General features: G+C 41.0%; 2 protein-coding genes across 3 annotated transcripts; one reads left to right on the forward strand and one right to left on the reverse strand.

Moving 5' to 3' along the window:
• Positions 1-418: 418 nt before the first annotated feature.
• Positions 419-7,414, reverse strand: map3k8 (mitogen-activated protein kinase kinase kinase 8). Its single transcript, XM_063912645.1, has 8 exons — positions 7,230-7,414; positions 6,396-6,764; positions 6,116-6,286; positions 5,203-5,464; positions 4,296-4,402; positions 3,079-3,231; positions 1,289-1,535; positions 419-1,201 (listed from the first exon to the last, which is right to left on the reverse strand). The coding sequence occupies exons 2-8, from the start codon at positions 6,735-6,737 to the stop codon at positions 1,077-1,079; spliced, it is 1,407 nt and encodes a 468-aa protein (XP_063768715.1). The 5' UTR covers positions 6,738-6,764; positions 7,230-7,414; the 3' UTR covers positions 419-1,076.
• Positions 7,359-17,983, forward strand: mtpap (mitochondrial poly(A) polymerase). Of its 2 annotated transcripts, none has more exons than XM_063912644.1 (9): positions 7,359-7,918; positions 8,535-8,698; positions 8,817-9,050; positions 9,212-9,436; positions 10,511-10,722; positions 11,917-12,143; positions 14,408-14,500; positions 14,606-14,679; positions 17,369-17,983. In XM_063912644.1, the coding sequence occupies exons 1-9, from the start codon at positions 7,765-7,767 to the stop codon at positions 17,708-17,710; spliced, it is 1,725 nt and encodes a 574-aa protein (XP_063768714.1). In that variant the 5' UTR covers positions 7,359-7,764; the 3' UTR covers positions 17,711-17,983. The 2 variants fall into 2 exon arrangements, with proteins under 2 accessions (XP_063768714.1, XP_063768713.1); XM_063912643.1 differs by having other exon boundaries at positions 7,364-7,918; positions 8,532-8,698.
• The last annotated feature ends 308 nt before the right edge of the window (positions 17,984-18,291 follow it).

The following is an 18,291-nucleotide window of genomic DNA, read 5'->3' on the forward strand; positions in this document are numbered from 1 at the left end:
ACACATGCAAAGAGCAGGCCTGATGTAGGAAAGAGAACACTTGGCACATTTCAATCACTTTGGTTCCTCTGAAATTACCATTTAAATGCTGTTTTTGATGACATACTATAAACAAGTAGCAGGAACATTACCAGTTGTTGTTTTTTATATCCAATAATTAGTATTAACTACTTCATCACCTTCTTGGACTTCAAATGTCCTGTAGCTTCAAAACAATACAAAAGCCCAACCAAAGAGAATGGGAGCATGTAGTAATTAATAGCACTTTGCCACTTTTGGAGCTTAGGGGGTCATCTGTTGACTGTTTACTGTGTTACAAACAACAACTGAACTAACACAAAACACTACACAGTAAACTAGATTCAAAACCAAAGGAATACTATGTTTAATTTAAGATGGAACTGAGATATCACAGACATTTGATTTGAATTTTTATTGAATTTACTCCAGTTCAAAATGTATATTCAAAATATTAAAGAAAAAAAGTAACACACATTTTTTTGGGCGAGAAGAACATCAGACCTCATCTCAAAGGATGTACAAAACACAAATAGGAAATCACATGCATTCCACAGAAGTGTCACTTGCATAGCATTATGATACAATTAATATTCCACAGGAATTAACAAGAGGAAGTTCATTAAGAACTACATAGATATGTTTGCATAGTGCACATACGTATACTTTAACAACTACTTTACATATGTTTAGTGATTCATCTTTTTTTTAAAGACTGTAACACATATTTTCACAAGAAAAGAACATAGCATCCACCAGAACGAAGCAGAGAGCTCTGGGAATTATACCAATAGGTGACAGTTAATGCTCAATGATACACAGTACATCTCTTCCAACCACTGTCCTGCAGTGCAGTTGACTCACATCAGCCCATTTCAGCACCAAGGTTGAGTCCATTCCATTAATCCCGAGACTTGTAAACAAGTGCAGTTCATCACTGATGTCACCTTGAGCTCTTGGACATATAAAAAAAGCAGAGAAATATGTATAAAGAGGTTCAATTACCAATTGGCTTTGACTAAAGTTCAATCACATAATTGGTAGGCTGTCCTCCAGGGCTAGCCATATTCTGCAGTAGGGGGCCCGGTCACCAGTTTAGAGTAACCCGACAAGGCCCCTAGGTCAATGTACAAGGAGCCCTTCCTCCTCGTGTGGCCAGAGTCCTCGGAATAAAGAGAAGAATCTGCAGAAAAAAGAAAAGAGCACATGTTTCAATAGGGCAAGTATCTTATTACTGGGACCAAATTAATCTCATCAGGTAGGTGCTTACCCTGTGTGGTGTCGTGGTGCTGGCTCTGCTGCCGTAGCATGGTGTGGTTGGCCTCCTCCATGGCTGAGTCAAGGCTCCAGCAGCGAGGCTGATCCTCCCTGGGTGGATTGATGGCCTCGTCTTTCAGCAGCTCGGATGCAGAGCTGCGCAGAGCGGGGTTCCTTTCCAGGGCTCGCTCAAGAAAGGATCGCATGGCCAGGCTGCAGTCCTCCGCTATGTCCTCCATAGGCGGGGCTTGCTTGTGGATCTGTTCAAACAGATGTGCAAATACGGCATTAGAATACTGCAGCATGCAAATAAAAGCACTAAAAGAAAGTTACATTGACAAGTCAATGCTTCCAAAAAGCAAAGGGCCCCATATAATTCCTCCACCGAGTTTCCTTGACATTGTGAGTAGTAACTTGTAAAACACATTTACTTTTAGTAAAAAGGCACAAGGATAAAAAGGACAGCTCAGACTGTAGCAGCAACTTAACTACGTAACATTACTTCTCCGTGACAGTTGTTTCATTAGGGAAGTAAGTAAATCAAAAGAGCTGATAATCATTTCAAAAACAAGAAACGGGACTTCTTTAAAGCAAAGGACCCATGTAATGGAAAGCCTTTCAAAAAACAGAAGTAGTGACTAACTAAATGGGTGAAAAGTCAAAAACTGCCAGTAGTCACATCGTCCCTTATTCAAATCTAGAACCAGGTCACGGAAAAGTTGCAAGATAGAAGATAGGAAGTATCTCGATGCATGAGTGTGATGCGGTATAACAGCTACGCTGTTGTCTTTGAGTAGGTGTGATCAGTGGTGTAAAGTAAGTAGATTTACTCAAGTACCGTACTTAAATACAATTCTTAGGTACTTTGAGTATTTCAATGTTGTGCTGCTTTGAACTTCTACTCCACTACAATTCAGAGGTAAATGGTGTACTTTGACGCCACTACATTTATTTTATACCTTTAGTTACTTTGCAGAACACTTAAATCAGACTTTAGATCCACCTGGAGTAAATTCACAAGCTGCCCTGCAGTACACAAAGTCATTCAAACTAGCTGCACCTTTACCAGCTTTGATAACACTAATGCATCAATAATTATAAAACATATCAGATATATTATTCTGAAATGGACCAATCAGCAGAATCAGTACTTTAAGTATATTTTGATGCCGATACTTTTACTTGAGTATCATTTTGAATGCAAGACTTTTACTTGTAACAGAGTTTTCCTACCCTCTGGTACTCTTAATTTTACTCAAATACAACATCTGAGTACTTGGTGTGATGCTAATTTGAAAGAAATTCAAACTCTCTGACAGATCCAACCTGAGCTCCACAACTTGATTTGTTGTCATAAAAAAGGCAGCAAGTACTTGGTTCTGTAGTTATGTGATTTTACAGTTGAATCGTCAAAGATATAAACTTTTACCTCAAATTACTGTCAAAGTTTGAATAGTTGGCTGCACTAGGGCTGGGCAATATAGCATGCTAACCAGCTAGTTTAATCGGTTTAAACTATTGATTGATTTAACAAACGATGAGTACATCATAAGACATTTAACTATTGTTTTAACACACATGACTAGGCTTTACCAAGCTTACCAAAATTCTATCCAATAGTTAATGAGACATTTTACTATTAAGCAAAAAAAATCAACCAACTGAATCCTTGGCACTAGAGATCACTTAAGTCAAATAGGTTTAGCCTCTGATAACAATAAATGTTTGTGATGTTTTGGCCTTCAATCAAATAGCAACACCCTGATACAATTGTGGCTTTTAAAAAAAATGAACAGTACTTACAATGTAGAGGTACGATGGGTAGGCGGTGCGAGGGTATCTCAAGACCCATGGCGGGCTACCAGTCTGCATGTGAATGATGGTGGTGCCCAAGCTGTAGATGTCTGTCTTGGTGTTATGTCCTCGACACAGAACCACTTCTGGACTCATATACATCTTAAAAAAAGAAAGATGACATAATATTAATTAGATTTAATACCACTGCAGAGAATAACGGCAAGAACGGGTGTGAAGTTATTTCCTCCTTTATTGGATTCCAATTAAAATAAAATCAATCATATTTTATCTATCGCCTTATACCACAAATGACACATCGGCCTATGGGGGCTTTACAATCTGGACGGCATATGGCACCCTTTGTGACCCTCTGTAGTGACTATGTATTAGTGCTAAACAAAACAGGAAATTACCTCTTGCAATCAAACCCTTTTTTCTTTTTCTAAACAAGATAACCTTTAGTCCCACGCTGTGTGCGACCAGCTAATGGCAGTGCAGAAGCGTGTTGGCCTTTGGAGTGTAAAAAGTAAACACACTATCACAGTTCATCTCTTTGTCTGCTGGAAATTCCAGCCTGCTTTCCCATGTTCATGTAACCCTGAGCAGCCCAGTCTGTTATTATCACTGCTGGGTGTCTGCCCTGGGACTTTCCACAAGCCCAGCCATGAGAGGCCCAAGGGTGCTTGTGCAAAGACCCATATAGACACGCACGTGTGCACACACACACACACACGCACGTTCGGACACACACACACACACACACACACACACACACACACACACACACACACACACACACACACACACACACACACACACACACACACACACACACACACACACACACACACACACACACACACACACACACACACAGAAAAAGCATGTGGGAAATCTCTTGGATTAATCCTAAAATTTCCAAATTGCTGATTACATCTGTAATGACAACCTATTATCAACACCAGTGAGGTTGATGAGTGCACTTGCCAATCATTTGCTTTCAATCATTTTGAAAAAGACAGACACAAGTGCTGACAAGTATGAAGACTGAGAGTAATAAAAGAGCGCTGCCTTTTCCAGTAAAAACTCACACGAAAAGTTAGATAGAAATACATGTAATGATTGGAACAAAGAACAAAAGACCTTATGCCTTTAAGAAGTAATTATGGGCTTACAGGTGCAGCCTTTAGGAAACAGATCACATCTCTGGCTTATGTTCTTACCTCAGTTCCTCTCAGGTCTCTGGGAATGTATATATCCTCTGTCATTTGCACCGTCAGGCCAAAATCCACCAACACTGCCTTGTCTGACATCAGGACAATGTTACTGGCTGAATAAAACAGAGAAAATAATAGAAATGAGACACAGAATTTCATTGTTTATGCTTTTGAGGTAACAATTATGCACTTACATGGATTTTAACTGGGAAAAAGCCAGTGAAGTCAAGCATGTAACGTGCAATTAGTAAAGTCTTTAGTGAAAAGTCTCATCATTACACTTTAAAATACCTCACTGAGGTATAATTACATATTTTAATCTCAGGCAGGAAACACTAAACACTGCAGCTAGGCAGCGGGCCAGGCTGGTCGTTGTCGTGAGTCACTCTCTGGACCCTACACTTAACAGTGAGCAGGCATGAGGAGCAAACTGGAATTTCCAGACACCAAACTGCCTTTGGGACATGAGGTTGACAGACAGCTTGGGAGAATTCTTTGATCCCTGCAGCGGCATATGATTTAACTAACGTGAAACCACCTCACATTCTGCCTCCGCTGAGCCCCACCTACCATAATTAGCATCTTGTAATCTAAGTCATTAGCTACCACAGAGTGTGACATAGCTACACTTTCTCAAAGCATGTCAAACCCTAAGAGGAGGAAACTCATTATACTATTTCTATTATAGGGAGGAAGAGTGTCTGTGTCGGATATTTGTGGTCTGTATGGTTTTGCACTTGCATTCCTCTAGAATTATTCACAAGAAATGTTTCCGTCTGTGGCTTGACTTTGACGTAGGGTGTGTAAAAACTTGATATTACATTATTTCCTGAATGGTGTGCACTAGCTTACAACAACTCAGTCAGTCCATAACACCCGACAAAGTGAAAAACACGTTTACATTTGATCTTACGTTTGATGTCGTGGTGGATGACGTTGTGTGAGTGCAGATACTCCAGGCCCCGCAAGACTTGCTTAGTCACCCAGATGATCTCAAACTCCCTCATGGGCCCACAGCTGTCCAGTTTCTCCAGGACCGAGCCGCCCTCTCCGGCCTCCATGAACAGGTGGACACTTTGGTCCCAGAGCACGGCGCCGTAGAGCTCAGCAATGTTCTCGTGGCGAAACCGGGCCTGGAATTCCACATCGGCTGCTTTAAAGTTCTCCATAGGGATCTGTGAAGATAATAATGTCAATGTTTGATGCATCATAACAAGTCTGTCTTGTGACATGCGGGAAATCGCTTGTAACTCAGACAGCAAACACACAAACTGCTGCCAGTAAGCCTTCACTGTGTGTTTAACAAGGTGTACATACACTGTGTCAACATAGCTTTCTTATGATAACACCAGACTAGGTACTGTATGGCACTACTCCTTCCTCATTTCTCAATATGCCCCATGTAAACACGCTGTTCACCCCCTCAGGTGAATAATGCAGTGTCATAAAGAAAAGAAAAGAGTGGAATGTGTTTTGCAAGGTCTGCCGGGAAATTAGGAGTTACATCACAACATGCTGATTTATCGTTGTCATTATGAATTTGCAAAAACAACATCCTGAGAAACAGTGAAAAGCTGTGAAATTTCCATTCTTGCATTAATCTTGGCCCATTTTGTAAGTTTAGTGTGTGACAAAAAGAATGGTTCTTCTTTTAAAAGCTGTGTTCCTCTTTTACTTGAAGGGCAAACAAGCAAATGCCATACTGACATTAACATTCTTTGTACACAGGAGTAAACAGATAGGTAAAATGAATATTTGGCAACTATTGTAAGAGTTTTGAGGAGTCAGTGCAGGCTGAATTCCAGCTGTTGCTCATAATGCCTCACCAGTTTGCAAGCCATTCTCTTCCTGGTGGTGGTGTCCTGGGACAAATGGACTTTCCCAAATGATCCCTTAGGCACAAGGCCAATGCCATGATTCTTGTAGGTCAACCTCCATGGGAAAAGGAGCACGTCTATGTTGATCTGGTAGCGGCCTTTTTTAACAGCCATGTCCTTCTGCAAGGTCAGTTAAGAAACAGATCGTATCAAATGTAAAGACATTTATAGAATGTTCATGCACACAAATCAAAGAAGCACAGTCAAAAGACAAAAAAAGTCTTCTTACCTTGTTTAGTAGGACTCCCATCTCCTCAGGTAGATGCTGCATGGCTGCTGCCTGCATGTTGGAGAGCAGGTTGACAAAAGACAAGAGTTCTGTCACCGTCCCGTAGCGAACACCACCAACCCCATCATCATAGTCCTTCTGCTGACTCGCCGAGCCCACAGAGTCCCCCGTCTCCTCATTTTCGTCCATCTCCTCCTGGGAGAGACTTTCCTCTTCAAACGACAAGCCTCCTTCCTCCTCGTCTTCTTCAAGCTGATATAGAGTCTCTGCAGCGTTGATAATGTCTTCTAAATTCATGTGAGCCAACAACAATTCTAGTCCATTGTCATATTTGTAATCCATCTTGATTCTTGACTTGTACTGCTCACCCTAAAATGAAACAGGAGGAGGTCAGTTGGCTGGCAGAGCACAATTGGGAGGGGCTAACCAGGCTGTTTTTCATAAATGAAGGGAGTTTCACAGTTGGCTTCAGCTGGGAAGCCCCCCCCCCCCCCCCAGGCAAACTAGCAACTTATTCTAGATCTATAACACAGTCTGCTAAGAAAATGTGGCGTCAAACTGAAAAACATGATTAATTGTTGGGCTGTGAATAAGAAACCAACTCACACTGCATGCAAATCACACATCTTATCTGCAAAAAAATGTGGGAGCCATCCCATCTCTATAAAATAAAAATAATAATAAAATAGTCCAAGCGACGAAGTTACTGACGCAATATAGAAATGTCAGGATACCTGCCTCTAGAAAAGTAGTCATTGTGTTTTAAATGTTACAGGCAATCTATATGTTTAGCTGCTATTTGTTACAAAACAACTTGAGATAGGAAAATCTTACCGTACTAATCTTTGAGAAGGAAGCTTTAACGCGCCGTACTTCCTTTCATCGTGACTCTCCAGCGTCTGACTGACTGGAAGGGGACGGACAGTGTTAAGAAGGAAGTAAACAGAGGAACTGCCGTCGACCCGTGCGTAGGTGGTATTCGCTGAATGTCAGTAGACAGAGCTTTACCTTCTGTAGGTTTCGTTTTCCCTTTCTTTTGTTTTCTCAGATGAAAAACAAATTTCCTGTGGCGAGGCTGCTGAAACAGGGCATCACCTTCTACAGAAGTGTTGGGTGTTTTCCTGTGGGAAAACCGATTTGTTGCTCTATGTGAACTTTTAACAAAAAAAATCATAACAACATTCGAACGATTAAATTCCTTAGTCATAAGTTAATTAGAAACAAAATCAATGTATTATAATAAAATGTCATAGCTCACTACAGAGGAATTTTAACTAATCAAACATACATGTGTTTTTCAAATATATTTTAAACGCCACAATATGTGCGATTTGGATACCTCTCAGTTGCCGTAGAGAAAACCACGCGCATGCGCCTTTCCGTTTCTTTTGGATCAGCAATGGCGGCCTCCTTCACCGTGTGCAGGTTACATATGATAGGAAGAGGCAGCCTAGCGAAGTGTCTTCAGAAGGTCGATACATTTCTTCACAGGAATATTGGAACAAACGTTGTTGCTGTGCAAGGTGAAACACAAGTTATTAGCACAAACTGTCAAACAAACCAAGTTAGCCTACGAGCCCTGTCTACCGTGTAGTGACTCCGAGTCAAACTTCATGTATAAATGTTTATGTTTTAAGTTGTCTTTGCTATGGTCCAAAATTCGTAATTGTATTTATGGGAAATGAACAACTGAGGAAATCATTAGGGTTTCGGCTAAATTCGGCATCTCGTTTGTTCACTTAAGTGTCTTAGTGAGGTAAAGTCATCTGTCAGTCAAGTGATTCCAGCTTTCATTTCATATACAATCAGATTATAGATACTGTTTGTCGATGATTTTTATGCCGAATTGAAGAGTTGTTTTCAAAATGTAACAAGACAAGTGATTTGTGACTGCCATTAATATTCAAGTGCCACATACTGTTAAATTGTCCTTTTTTTAAATGAAGTTTGGTGCTGCGTTCTGTTGCTATTGAAGACAACCCTTCTTAGACCAAAAAAGTATTTACCAGATAATGCTGCGTTTTTCTGACAACAAAAATATGTTAACTACAAAAGAATAAACAACGCCCATAACTAGGACATCTTAAAATGATTTTTGTGGCTTCATTGTTGAATATTCTGCTTCCCTATTTTTAGAAGAAAAGAATGGATTCAAATCTTTGTATGCTGTCCAGGCTGAGAGACAAGAACAGGCAGAGAGATCTGTTCTCATCAGCTGCCACTCAAGAACCAATGAGAAAAAGTTCCTCAAGCACATGTCAAAACACGGAGATATCAAAAAATACTTCTTTTATGAAAGCTATGTAAGTGAATGACTGATCTCCTCTGATAGATACGCATTGTGTTCCAGCATATATGACCAACTTTCCTGTTAGTTTTCAATTGAAACATGACATTGTTTATTTTGGTGTTTTTCTGTAGGGTATGTATGCTGTGGTAGAATATGCCAACCAGGAAAGTGTTGCCTCATTATTTGAAGGGACTGCCATCCCTAGCATCAGCCATGAATCCCTGGTGCCTTTTAAATCAAGACTGCTGTCACTGAGGAGCCTTGACTCAGCGGATTTACCGAACCAGCCATCCGGCAAAAAGCGCCAAGCACAAACCAGCATTCCCATCAACGAGCTAATACAGAGGCTGGCGAAAGAGGAAAGTGTAAGTGATTCTGTTATCACTCTCAGATTTACAGTTTGGAATAATCCAGTGACATTGATTCAACTTAAAGACATATACATTTGTGGATCCATTTTAATGGATTTCATATTTATGCATTAAGGATTATTCTGATCATACCCTGTGATTTTATCTCCCCTCAGATAGACCAACAGATAACCTCCCTGACAGAAGCTTATCAGCTAACAGAGGAAAACTGCCGACTGCGCTTCCTCGTCTGCTCTCTGCTCAAGGACATTGCTGCTGCTTTTTTCCCAGAATGCACCATCAAGCCATTTGGCTCATCAGTGAACGGCTTTGGAAAGCTGGGCTGTGACCTGGACATGTTTCTGGACTTGGATAGCATCAGTGGGAGAAATGCAACAATGGTAATAATGGGGGATCGGTTGTCTGCCTTCAGAAAGGCGCCTATAGATTGCATGAAGCCACCTGCTGACAATATTACATTTATTTTGCCCGACATACACGTTTTATTTTTCTAAAATTTTAGCTTGTTAAAACATAGTTATAAAATCTTGAATAATATAAGAAATATGTACAGTAACAACACATCTCTAGGTATTTTAGTTCTTAGTCATACTGATTTAGTGCATATTGAGCCAGAGAAGTTAAAGCACCTCTCCACTTCCTACTAATAGAACTTTATAAAAAATTGAAACCGCAACCACAATCATTCGGCTGTTTTGAGAGAGCTGAGTTTTGCACAGTGAAACTGAAGACAGTTGTGAATGACAAAGACCAAAATAGAAAACGAACCAACAAACTCAGCATGTCTGCATTAAGCTTTTTCTTGGAAAATCGTTCCTCCTTAAAACTCTGATACTAAGTGAATGTTATCCTAGTAAAGGATATGCAAAAGTTGAGTTTATGATGGATGGAATTCCTAAATTATTTCACGTTTGTACGGTAGAGCTATATGTATGAAAAGTATCATAATCATTTGGAAATATGTGGTATTTTATAATGAACTTGCTTGGAAAAATCAGTTGTTTAACTTCTAATTGATAGATGATTTTCCAATCTTGTTATCAAGTTGAATTACATTAAGAGCATTACAGAAGAATAGATGCAGCAGTATGTAAAATCAAAAAAACATGTGTATCTACACTCATAGCTCTAGGCTGATGTATTAAAAGAAAAATATGTCTTTAAAAAAATCCTAGCTGTAGTAACGATGTATTCATAGGGGAAGTTGTTATTGTAACATTATTGATCACTTAATAATGTCAATATATCAGCATAGAACTACATCAAAGTACTTATGAAGTCAAAATACGTTTTTTAAAAGCACGTTGTTGTGTTTCTGCTTGCTATGTATACTACAATAATTTAATTCAAAAATCTTGAAACAGATAAGAGGGTATAATAAAAAGAATGGTGACCTGTCTAAGAAATGGAAGGTGATTTTAGGATCAATAAGCATATTTAAACTCTGTGTGCAGCCAAAATCCGGTCTGCTCCTGGAGTACCAGATGAAGAGGGCCAACTCGGAGCGGAACGTCACCCAGAACATCCTGTCGGTCATCGGGGAGTGTGTGGACCAATTTGGGCCCGGGTGTGTGGGGGTGCAGAAGATTCTCAACGCACGATGCCCCTTGGTCCGTTTCGCCCACCAGCCCTCCGGCTTTCAGTGTGACCTCACAGCCAACAACAGGTACGGCTACGAGATCACCTATTTACCAGACATAAACACTGTGAAACAATTCATGATTCTGGTGTTGCAGTCATTCATTCAGTTTCATGATACCATTGGTCATGTCTTGAAAGGTCAATTAGACTTGGTCATAGGCCTCTTGCTAAACAGAAACTGCTTATTGTCCTTCTTATATTGATTTGGCCAAACTGGCAAAGCCCCAAACAGAAACCTGACTGGCAGGATGTGCTGTGATGGTACAGTTGCACGCATGCCAGAGTGAAACTGAACATGAAGCTTCAAAAGGGGGCTTGTTTGTGTTTCACTTCCTCCCTTCCACACTGAAGATATTCTGGCCTCTGTACCAATGATAACACAACCACCTACACACCTGCTAACGTACAGAAAAACCGCTCTGCAGTTTCTAAGGAAATGGAGGGGAACCGTGGTGGGTGGATATGAGGGGGGACTTTTCTCATATTGTGCTCGGAGATCTTTCAAGCACAGCACTTTCCTGCCTGTGGTTTCTGTGTACGTGTGTGTGTTAAAGGAAACCAACAGCAGTGTGACCGACACAGCCACTATGACATGCTGAAGGCTGCTCTCTAGTGGGGGTTTTCATATGATTTTATTTTCACTGACCCTGGACATCAAACGGTATTTTATCTCATGAAGGCTGAGAGGTTTTGAACAAAAACACATGTTAAATTTGTGGACAAATACAGGGACCTAATGTCATGAATTTAAGACTTGGACTGACATTAAGAGGTTTATTATACTGATGCTTTTCTAGAAATCTAATGAGAGAAAAATTGGTGCAATGCTGAAATATTTGTAAAGAGCATTGAAAATGTGATCCTCTTACAAAAAAAGTACATATTACACACAAACATTATCCTAAATAATTATCTGTAGGTATCCCATTGGCAAATCCAGTGGTTTAATAGCAATACAACATAACCAGACAAGACGTGAGTCGTAATATACAGTATATTCCAAATTCTGCAAGATGGAGGGGGATATTGTTTTATTCCCGCAATTATTTCCTGTTTAATACATATTTTGTTTGTTATGGGTGGCAGCATGTCCTATTTCGATGAACTGGACCCTAAATGTCAATCCAAATGTAAAAAAAACATTGTATGAAGTGTACTGCCTGCACTTGAAATGAACATCGAAACATGCAGTAGTAGTAACTTTGTCTGTTCTCCACAGGGTGGCGATGAAGAGCACCGAGCTGCTCTATCTGTATGGAGAGCTGGACCCACGGGTGCGTCACCTGGTGTTCACCGTGCGCTGTTGGGCTCGAGCTCACAGCATCACCAGCAGCATCCCCGGGGCCTGGATCTCCAACTTCTCCCTCACCGTCATGGTGCTGTTCTTCCTGCAGAGGAGGAGCCCTCCCATCATCCCAACCCTGGACCACCTCAGGGACCTTGCAGGTACCACCAAGAGCTTCTTCTCACTTAGTAAACATCATGTGAGTTCACAGCAAAGGGTTCGTTCCTTTGTTTTTTTTTGTGATCAACCCTTTATTGACTATTCGATCCACAATTCATGTTTTTTTACTCTATAAACATTTCAACCAATGAGGTTTCCATACACAGTATATGTACAGTAAGTACTAGTGATGCGCGGGTTAAGGATTTTTAACCCCCGCACCAACCCAACCCATCGTGACAGCCAATCCGCACCGCCCGACCCGCAAAATTTCGCTCTGATTTTTTAACCCAACCCGACCCAACCCGCGAAAATGGGAGAAAAAAAAAAAAAAAGATACCAATGAGTTTACGTCGTGATTTGCCAAACGGTAGGCCTATTAACGAGGGGTTTTGCTCACAATTATGAGGAGATGCACGGCAGGCTATTATTTTCGCTAAACAAATGATTGACAGGAGGCATAGCTCGCAGCTTGCTGCTGCCTTCTGACGTGCTGCCTGTGTGCGGTGCATGAGACGGAGCGGGAAGAGAGGGAGAAAACCCCATTTTATCCTTACACAAAAGACAAGCATATGAACGGATACATATAACTATAATAGCTGGAATAATTGCGATTTTTACCCGACCCGCCCGCTACCCGCATTTTCCACGGAAAAAACAACCCGGCCCGCCCGACCCACGGGCTAGCCCGCGGGACCCACGGGTTTTGGGCCAGCCCGCGCATCACTAGTAAGTACATTCAAGTAAAATGAGGGAGTCATCGGTCAAAGCAATAACTCAATAAGGTGATTGAGTGGAAGTCAAGCACACAACAGCCTAAACAATCTTTGTAACTCTAGGAAAACCCGGATACGTGTTTAAAAGTTAACCAAATTCAAATGTTGGCGAGGAAATATTTTAGATTAAATAATATAAAGACATTTGTGAAAAACCAGCTTCTTACCATCCACGAAGAAAGCATAAATTCCCTAAGTTTCCTCTCAAATCGGATGAAACAAAGTATAAAGCATACACATTTTAGAAGCTTTATTAGAGGATGTTTGTCATTCTAACTTGCAAATGATGGCAAATGACTCACGGTTGATTGAGTAAACGATTACACAACTACTCCAGGGCTTATGCTACTTAGCATTACCCATTCGTCTGCATTTATTAGTTGCATGATCTATCAAATGTTAGAAATAAAAAAATGTGTCATAATCACACATTTGCCTCAAGCTGGAGCTAGGGATTTAATTCCAATCCTCGAATATAACTCAAGATTCAAGGGCTTTTTTGTCATATGCACAGTAGCAACAGTGTAGATATGGGTATGAAAAAACATAAGTCTCAAGCTCCTATGAACAGAGTAGAATAGATTAGATAAAATAGTGCCAGTTATGTTGCAGGACAACGACGGATAATGAGTGAATGATCTATCATTAGACTATTTGTGGGGAATCTTTATGTTTTTTTCGACCCTAAACTAGCCCTGAAAATTAAGTCACTTAGGACTTTTCTACATTTGTGTCAACCAGTGACATTCTTCCCTCTTTTAAAGATAAAGTAGTCTAATTATTCATAGAAAAATAAACATTAAGGAAAGTATAAAGGTATAAGATGCTGTAGCAAAATAAATATTCTACAATCTCTTTGACTTTGGCTCTGTAGATGACTGAATATCATATTTAAAATCACCATGCATACATCTGTAATAAATGTGTCCTGTGATCATTTAACCATCAGTCCACTGCAGTTCCTCCTTTACCACACCCCCCCCCCCCTCTGTCACCTTGGCTGCCTTGATAATTGCCTTCCAAAAGCAATCTACCCCCCATCCGTCTCCTTCACCCCTCCTCCTCCTCCTCTGCCCCGTTTAGCGCAGACTCTATCACACAGAGTGCTTACAGTACAATAAAAAGCCCATCTCTCTGTGAAGGTCGATGACCCCCGCCTCTGTCGGACACACACGCACGAGCATACAGGCAGCTATTTAAACAGTGGTGCAACACAGACTACACAGCACCACCTGCAGTCTTATTGTAGTGAAGAATGCTGTTAACAAGGGCAGGGCTGGAGCCACGCGAGGACACGATCGAGGCCCAATTTTTCCCCCCCTCTTCTTTGACCATCTTTGACACTCATGTACACACACCTGCTTCCCCTACTGTGTCTTACTGTTTCCTCTCCACGAACGCCATCCACCATCTGTCTATGTCTTGTTTATGGCCGTCATAGGCGTGTAAAGGCAGTCATTTACCTTGTATCCCCGATGTCGTCCCACAAGGTCCCGAGGACAAGAGCGTGATTGAGGACAACGACTGCACGTTTGTCAGCGACTTCACTAAGATCCAGCTCGAGAGCAACACAGAAACACTGGGTGAGCAGGAGAGCGTAGAAACCAGGCTGTAGGGCTACAGCTCCATTTGATTTATACCCGTGTTTCCATTAGCCGCTAATTTGACTTTTCTTACTTTTTTCTCAGAGCAACTGCTGTGTGAATTCTTTGAGTTCTACGCTGCCTTTTCATTCAGAACGCGGTCGATTAATATCAGAAAGGTATGTATGATTATTCACATCCATTAAGTCCCACGTAACCAAAGGTACCACATTACAATAACCAGCTTCACAGGAATTTATATTGAGTTTAAGTGCGCTGCTAAGCTGTCCAGAGCACAGTTTTACTGCTTTGGTTCTCTCTCATCATTCTCAAGGTGGCCTTTATTCAACAGGCAGTGGTTTAAAAGTTGAAACCCTTTTCATACTACCTGCCCAGCATCCATCATCCAGTTGACACAGTTAGAAACTACCTTGTGAATGTAGTTGAGCATATAGCAGCTTAAGACACAGATAATTCCCTTATGAGATTGTAGGGACCAAAAAACGAGATTGATTAGATTGATCAGGTGGAAACAAACATGACTTCAAATGAAGGATAATGTTGCTTTCTAACTGCTAACGAGTCCAGCAAATCAATTTAAAAGGTGACCAAATATATCCTTGTTATGGTTCAGCTATTCAAGGTTTATGTGCATTCTCAAATAGATGCCCACATTTAAGCTCATTTATTGTTTGCCATACACGACAGTCACAAAGGTAAACCTGCTAGTCTAGATTTAAATTAGATTTATTGTCCCCAGGGGGAAAATCATTCTCACAGCACTGTACACAGTATACATACGATATATAAACAACAAACGATATCGTAGACAACAACAGATGGCGTGGTTTAAGGCAGAAATGGCTGCCAGAACCAAGCTTTTTCCAAAGCGAGCCCTTTTATGTCTCAGTGTTCTGTACCTGCGCCCAGATGGCAGTGGGGCGTTCAGAATAAGTAACAATGTTGTGGTACTTTCAACTGAGTACATCTCTTATGCACACAAAAATATGAAATGAACTAAGATACAATCAAGTGTGATGGAGCTCATTTATGTTGTTGAGGAGAATAGATGTTGAAAAAACATCATACAGCAATAATAATAATCAGACTTGTGCTTCTGCTCCGTATTTTAAATGTTATATGCATTTCCTCCCATAATGCATAGGCCACCTTTGTCTGAATTATAATAAGCTGTCAATTACAACTAACAACAACTACAACAACAACAACAACAACAACAGTGTGTTGTCTGATAATGGCTCTAGTTTCTCTCTTATGGACTTTGTAACTGGGCAGGAGCTGCTGTTATTGTCACCCAAGCTGTGATTTCGTGCCAAATACCAAAGATTTGTTTGATTTACTTCAAACACTGTCAATGTTATTCTGTTTGTCCACCAGAGAGCATAGTGTTCTTTAAAATACCACAGTAGAGGGATTGCGATCAGGAGGTTTGTGTGTGTGATGTGGAAGTGCTGAAGGAAAAAAGGGCACTGGCCATAATATCTATTTGTTGTTTTAATAGCTTTACGTTTAACAGCCTTGAAAATCCAGCACCAGGCAAGCTCTACTTACTATAAGTTCCCGCCAACCCTAAGTCCGTCCTGCAACTTGGATGGCTGCTAATTTAACTTAAAATCCACTGTTGCGTCACTGAAAAACCAGAAAATAAATACAAATCTTTTTCCAAAATAACACACCCTTGCTCAGCCTCCTTTCAACATGAGCTCACAGCCACAGCCACAGAGCTGAGCTCCAGCAGAGAAATCTGTTGGTAATAAAGTCAGTGTTTGGTGCATGGCATCTTCCCACACACACAGATGACAGCTGTCCTTGTCAAAAATGATTGATGCCAGCCCCACAGGGCCCGGCGCCCTTGAGCTGCGATCCCAATTAGGAGCTCCATCAGGCTGAGTGTAAACAAACGCATATTTAATATATTTAGAGCCACATTTCAGTCTGTTGTTGACTGTGTAATACTTTTTAGAGGCACTGAAAGAGCAACCACAATTTATAAATGAAATGCGTAGGAATGATTAAGATAAAAGGTGTTATTTTTCCTGCTGTATACTATAAAACCTACCCCCTTGAACATTAAATAATACCCTAGGTGTAAGCTATTACTTTTACCCCTAGAATTTAAATTGATAAAGTAGGTGTTCATGCTTGGGTGGCACATTATATAAGATGCAGGGCTATGCTTCTGCTGAGGATTTAATGAATGGATGCCTCTGGAAAAGAGACCCTGGAGCTTAATATATGAGACTAATATCAAGTTTGACACAGCATAAGAAACCTGCAGGTATACTGCGGCCGTGACCCGTACCTATAGGCTTTCTCCAGTGGAGCAACAGCCATAAATCTCCTTTACTGTGCTACAATTCTCTAATTCGCTCCCATTCTCTGACTGATAGCTTTATGTTGCCATCGTCTACCCACCCCACCACAGCTCAATCCCTTTATCCTTCCGGCCCCTTTACTGTCACACTTTAAGCTGGATGTGGCATGCAAAGTACGATGGGAGGGTCTTGACTTTTCTCTGACCCACATATTGAGGGTTCATTCGATGGCCATGACTGCTAGATAGAGGATCCGATCATACATGCTTCCATTGCTTACACGTTTGATGTGTCTAGAAGGTTTCCATAGCAGTTAGCTCATTCTCATTCTTCGCAACTCCAGTCATAATGTTTTCCAGAGTCATGTCCATGCCTATCCCATTTGCTGAGAGGTGTTTCAGTCAGCTATATAGTCAGCAAAGACCTATAAGCATGACCAATATGTGGACCATAAAATACAGCATACAGGACTGCTGCTACTGCTGAAGAGTGTGTATTCATCTGCCAGCTTTATCCCATTCCTCCTCTCCAGGGCAAAGAGCAGAACAAGCCTGAGGTAGCCCCGCTGCACATCCAGAACCCATTCGAAACCACTCTGAATGTCAGCAAGAACGTCAACGCCACACAGCTAGATCGCTTTGTGGCTTTGTGTCAGGAGAGCTCCTGGCTGCTCCAGCAGAATAAAACCGCCCAATCCGGAGTTGGTACTAAAGGAAAGGCTATCACACCTTGGGGACTATCCACCCTCCTTCTGCCCTCCCAGGTTGCAGCGATCAAAAGTCGCAAGAGACGGAAATGGGAGCCGGCAAGCGAGAGGATCAAGAGCTTGCTGGAATCCTTGAAGGATAACAACAATCAGCAAAATAAAAGTTAGACTCTTTGAGGTCTCCGAAAACAACTTCATCGTTTTAACATCGCTTTAGCTAATGCTTTGGTAAACTCCACCGAGGAATGCCAGTAGCAGCTTTAGCAATTCAGGTCATCTGCTGGACCGTGCTCGACAAAAGTTCCCAACATGGACACTGGAGGGTGTCATTGAGGCCTGTATGTGCATATGTTTGGGACCTGCAAAAAGGGAGTTATTACTATGTACTGTTGTGTGGACTCCCTATTGTGTTGTAATTAAAGCAAATTCTGTGTAAACTTATGCAAATCCTGCCAGACGCTCTTTGGAACAAAACTGTAAATTGATTCACACATTAGATTCAAAATATGTTGTACATGGATGTCACTATTTACACTAACATCTTACTAATACTTCTCGAACTCAAAATCATTATGGAAATACTTTTGCTTATTAACGCTACAATACAGACAGAATAATCAGATTTTTTTGCAAGCTATAAAACACTGGGTTTGTTTAATATGGCATTCAAAAACTGACAGAAGGCAGTAAAAGAATATTACATGCATCAGAAATAAAGCAGAATGCACAAGTTCTATTAATTAAGAGTT

The sequence above is a fragment of the Eleginops maclovinus genome, chromosome 21, assembly GCF_036324505.1.
Source record: "Eleginops maclovinus isolate JMC-PN-2008 ecotype Puerto Natales chromosome 21, JC_Emac_rtc_rv5, whole genome shotgun sequence".
NCBI lineage: Eukaryota > Metazoa > Chordata > Actinopteri > Perciformes > Eleginopidae > Eleginops > Eleginops maclovinus.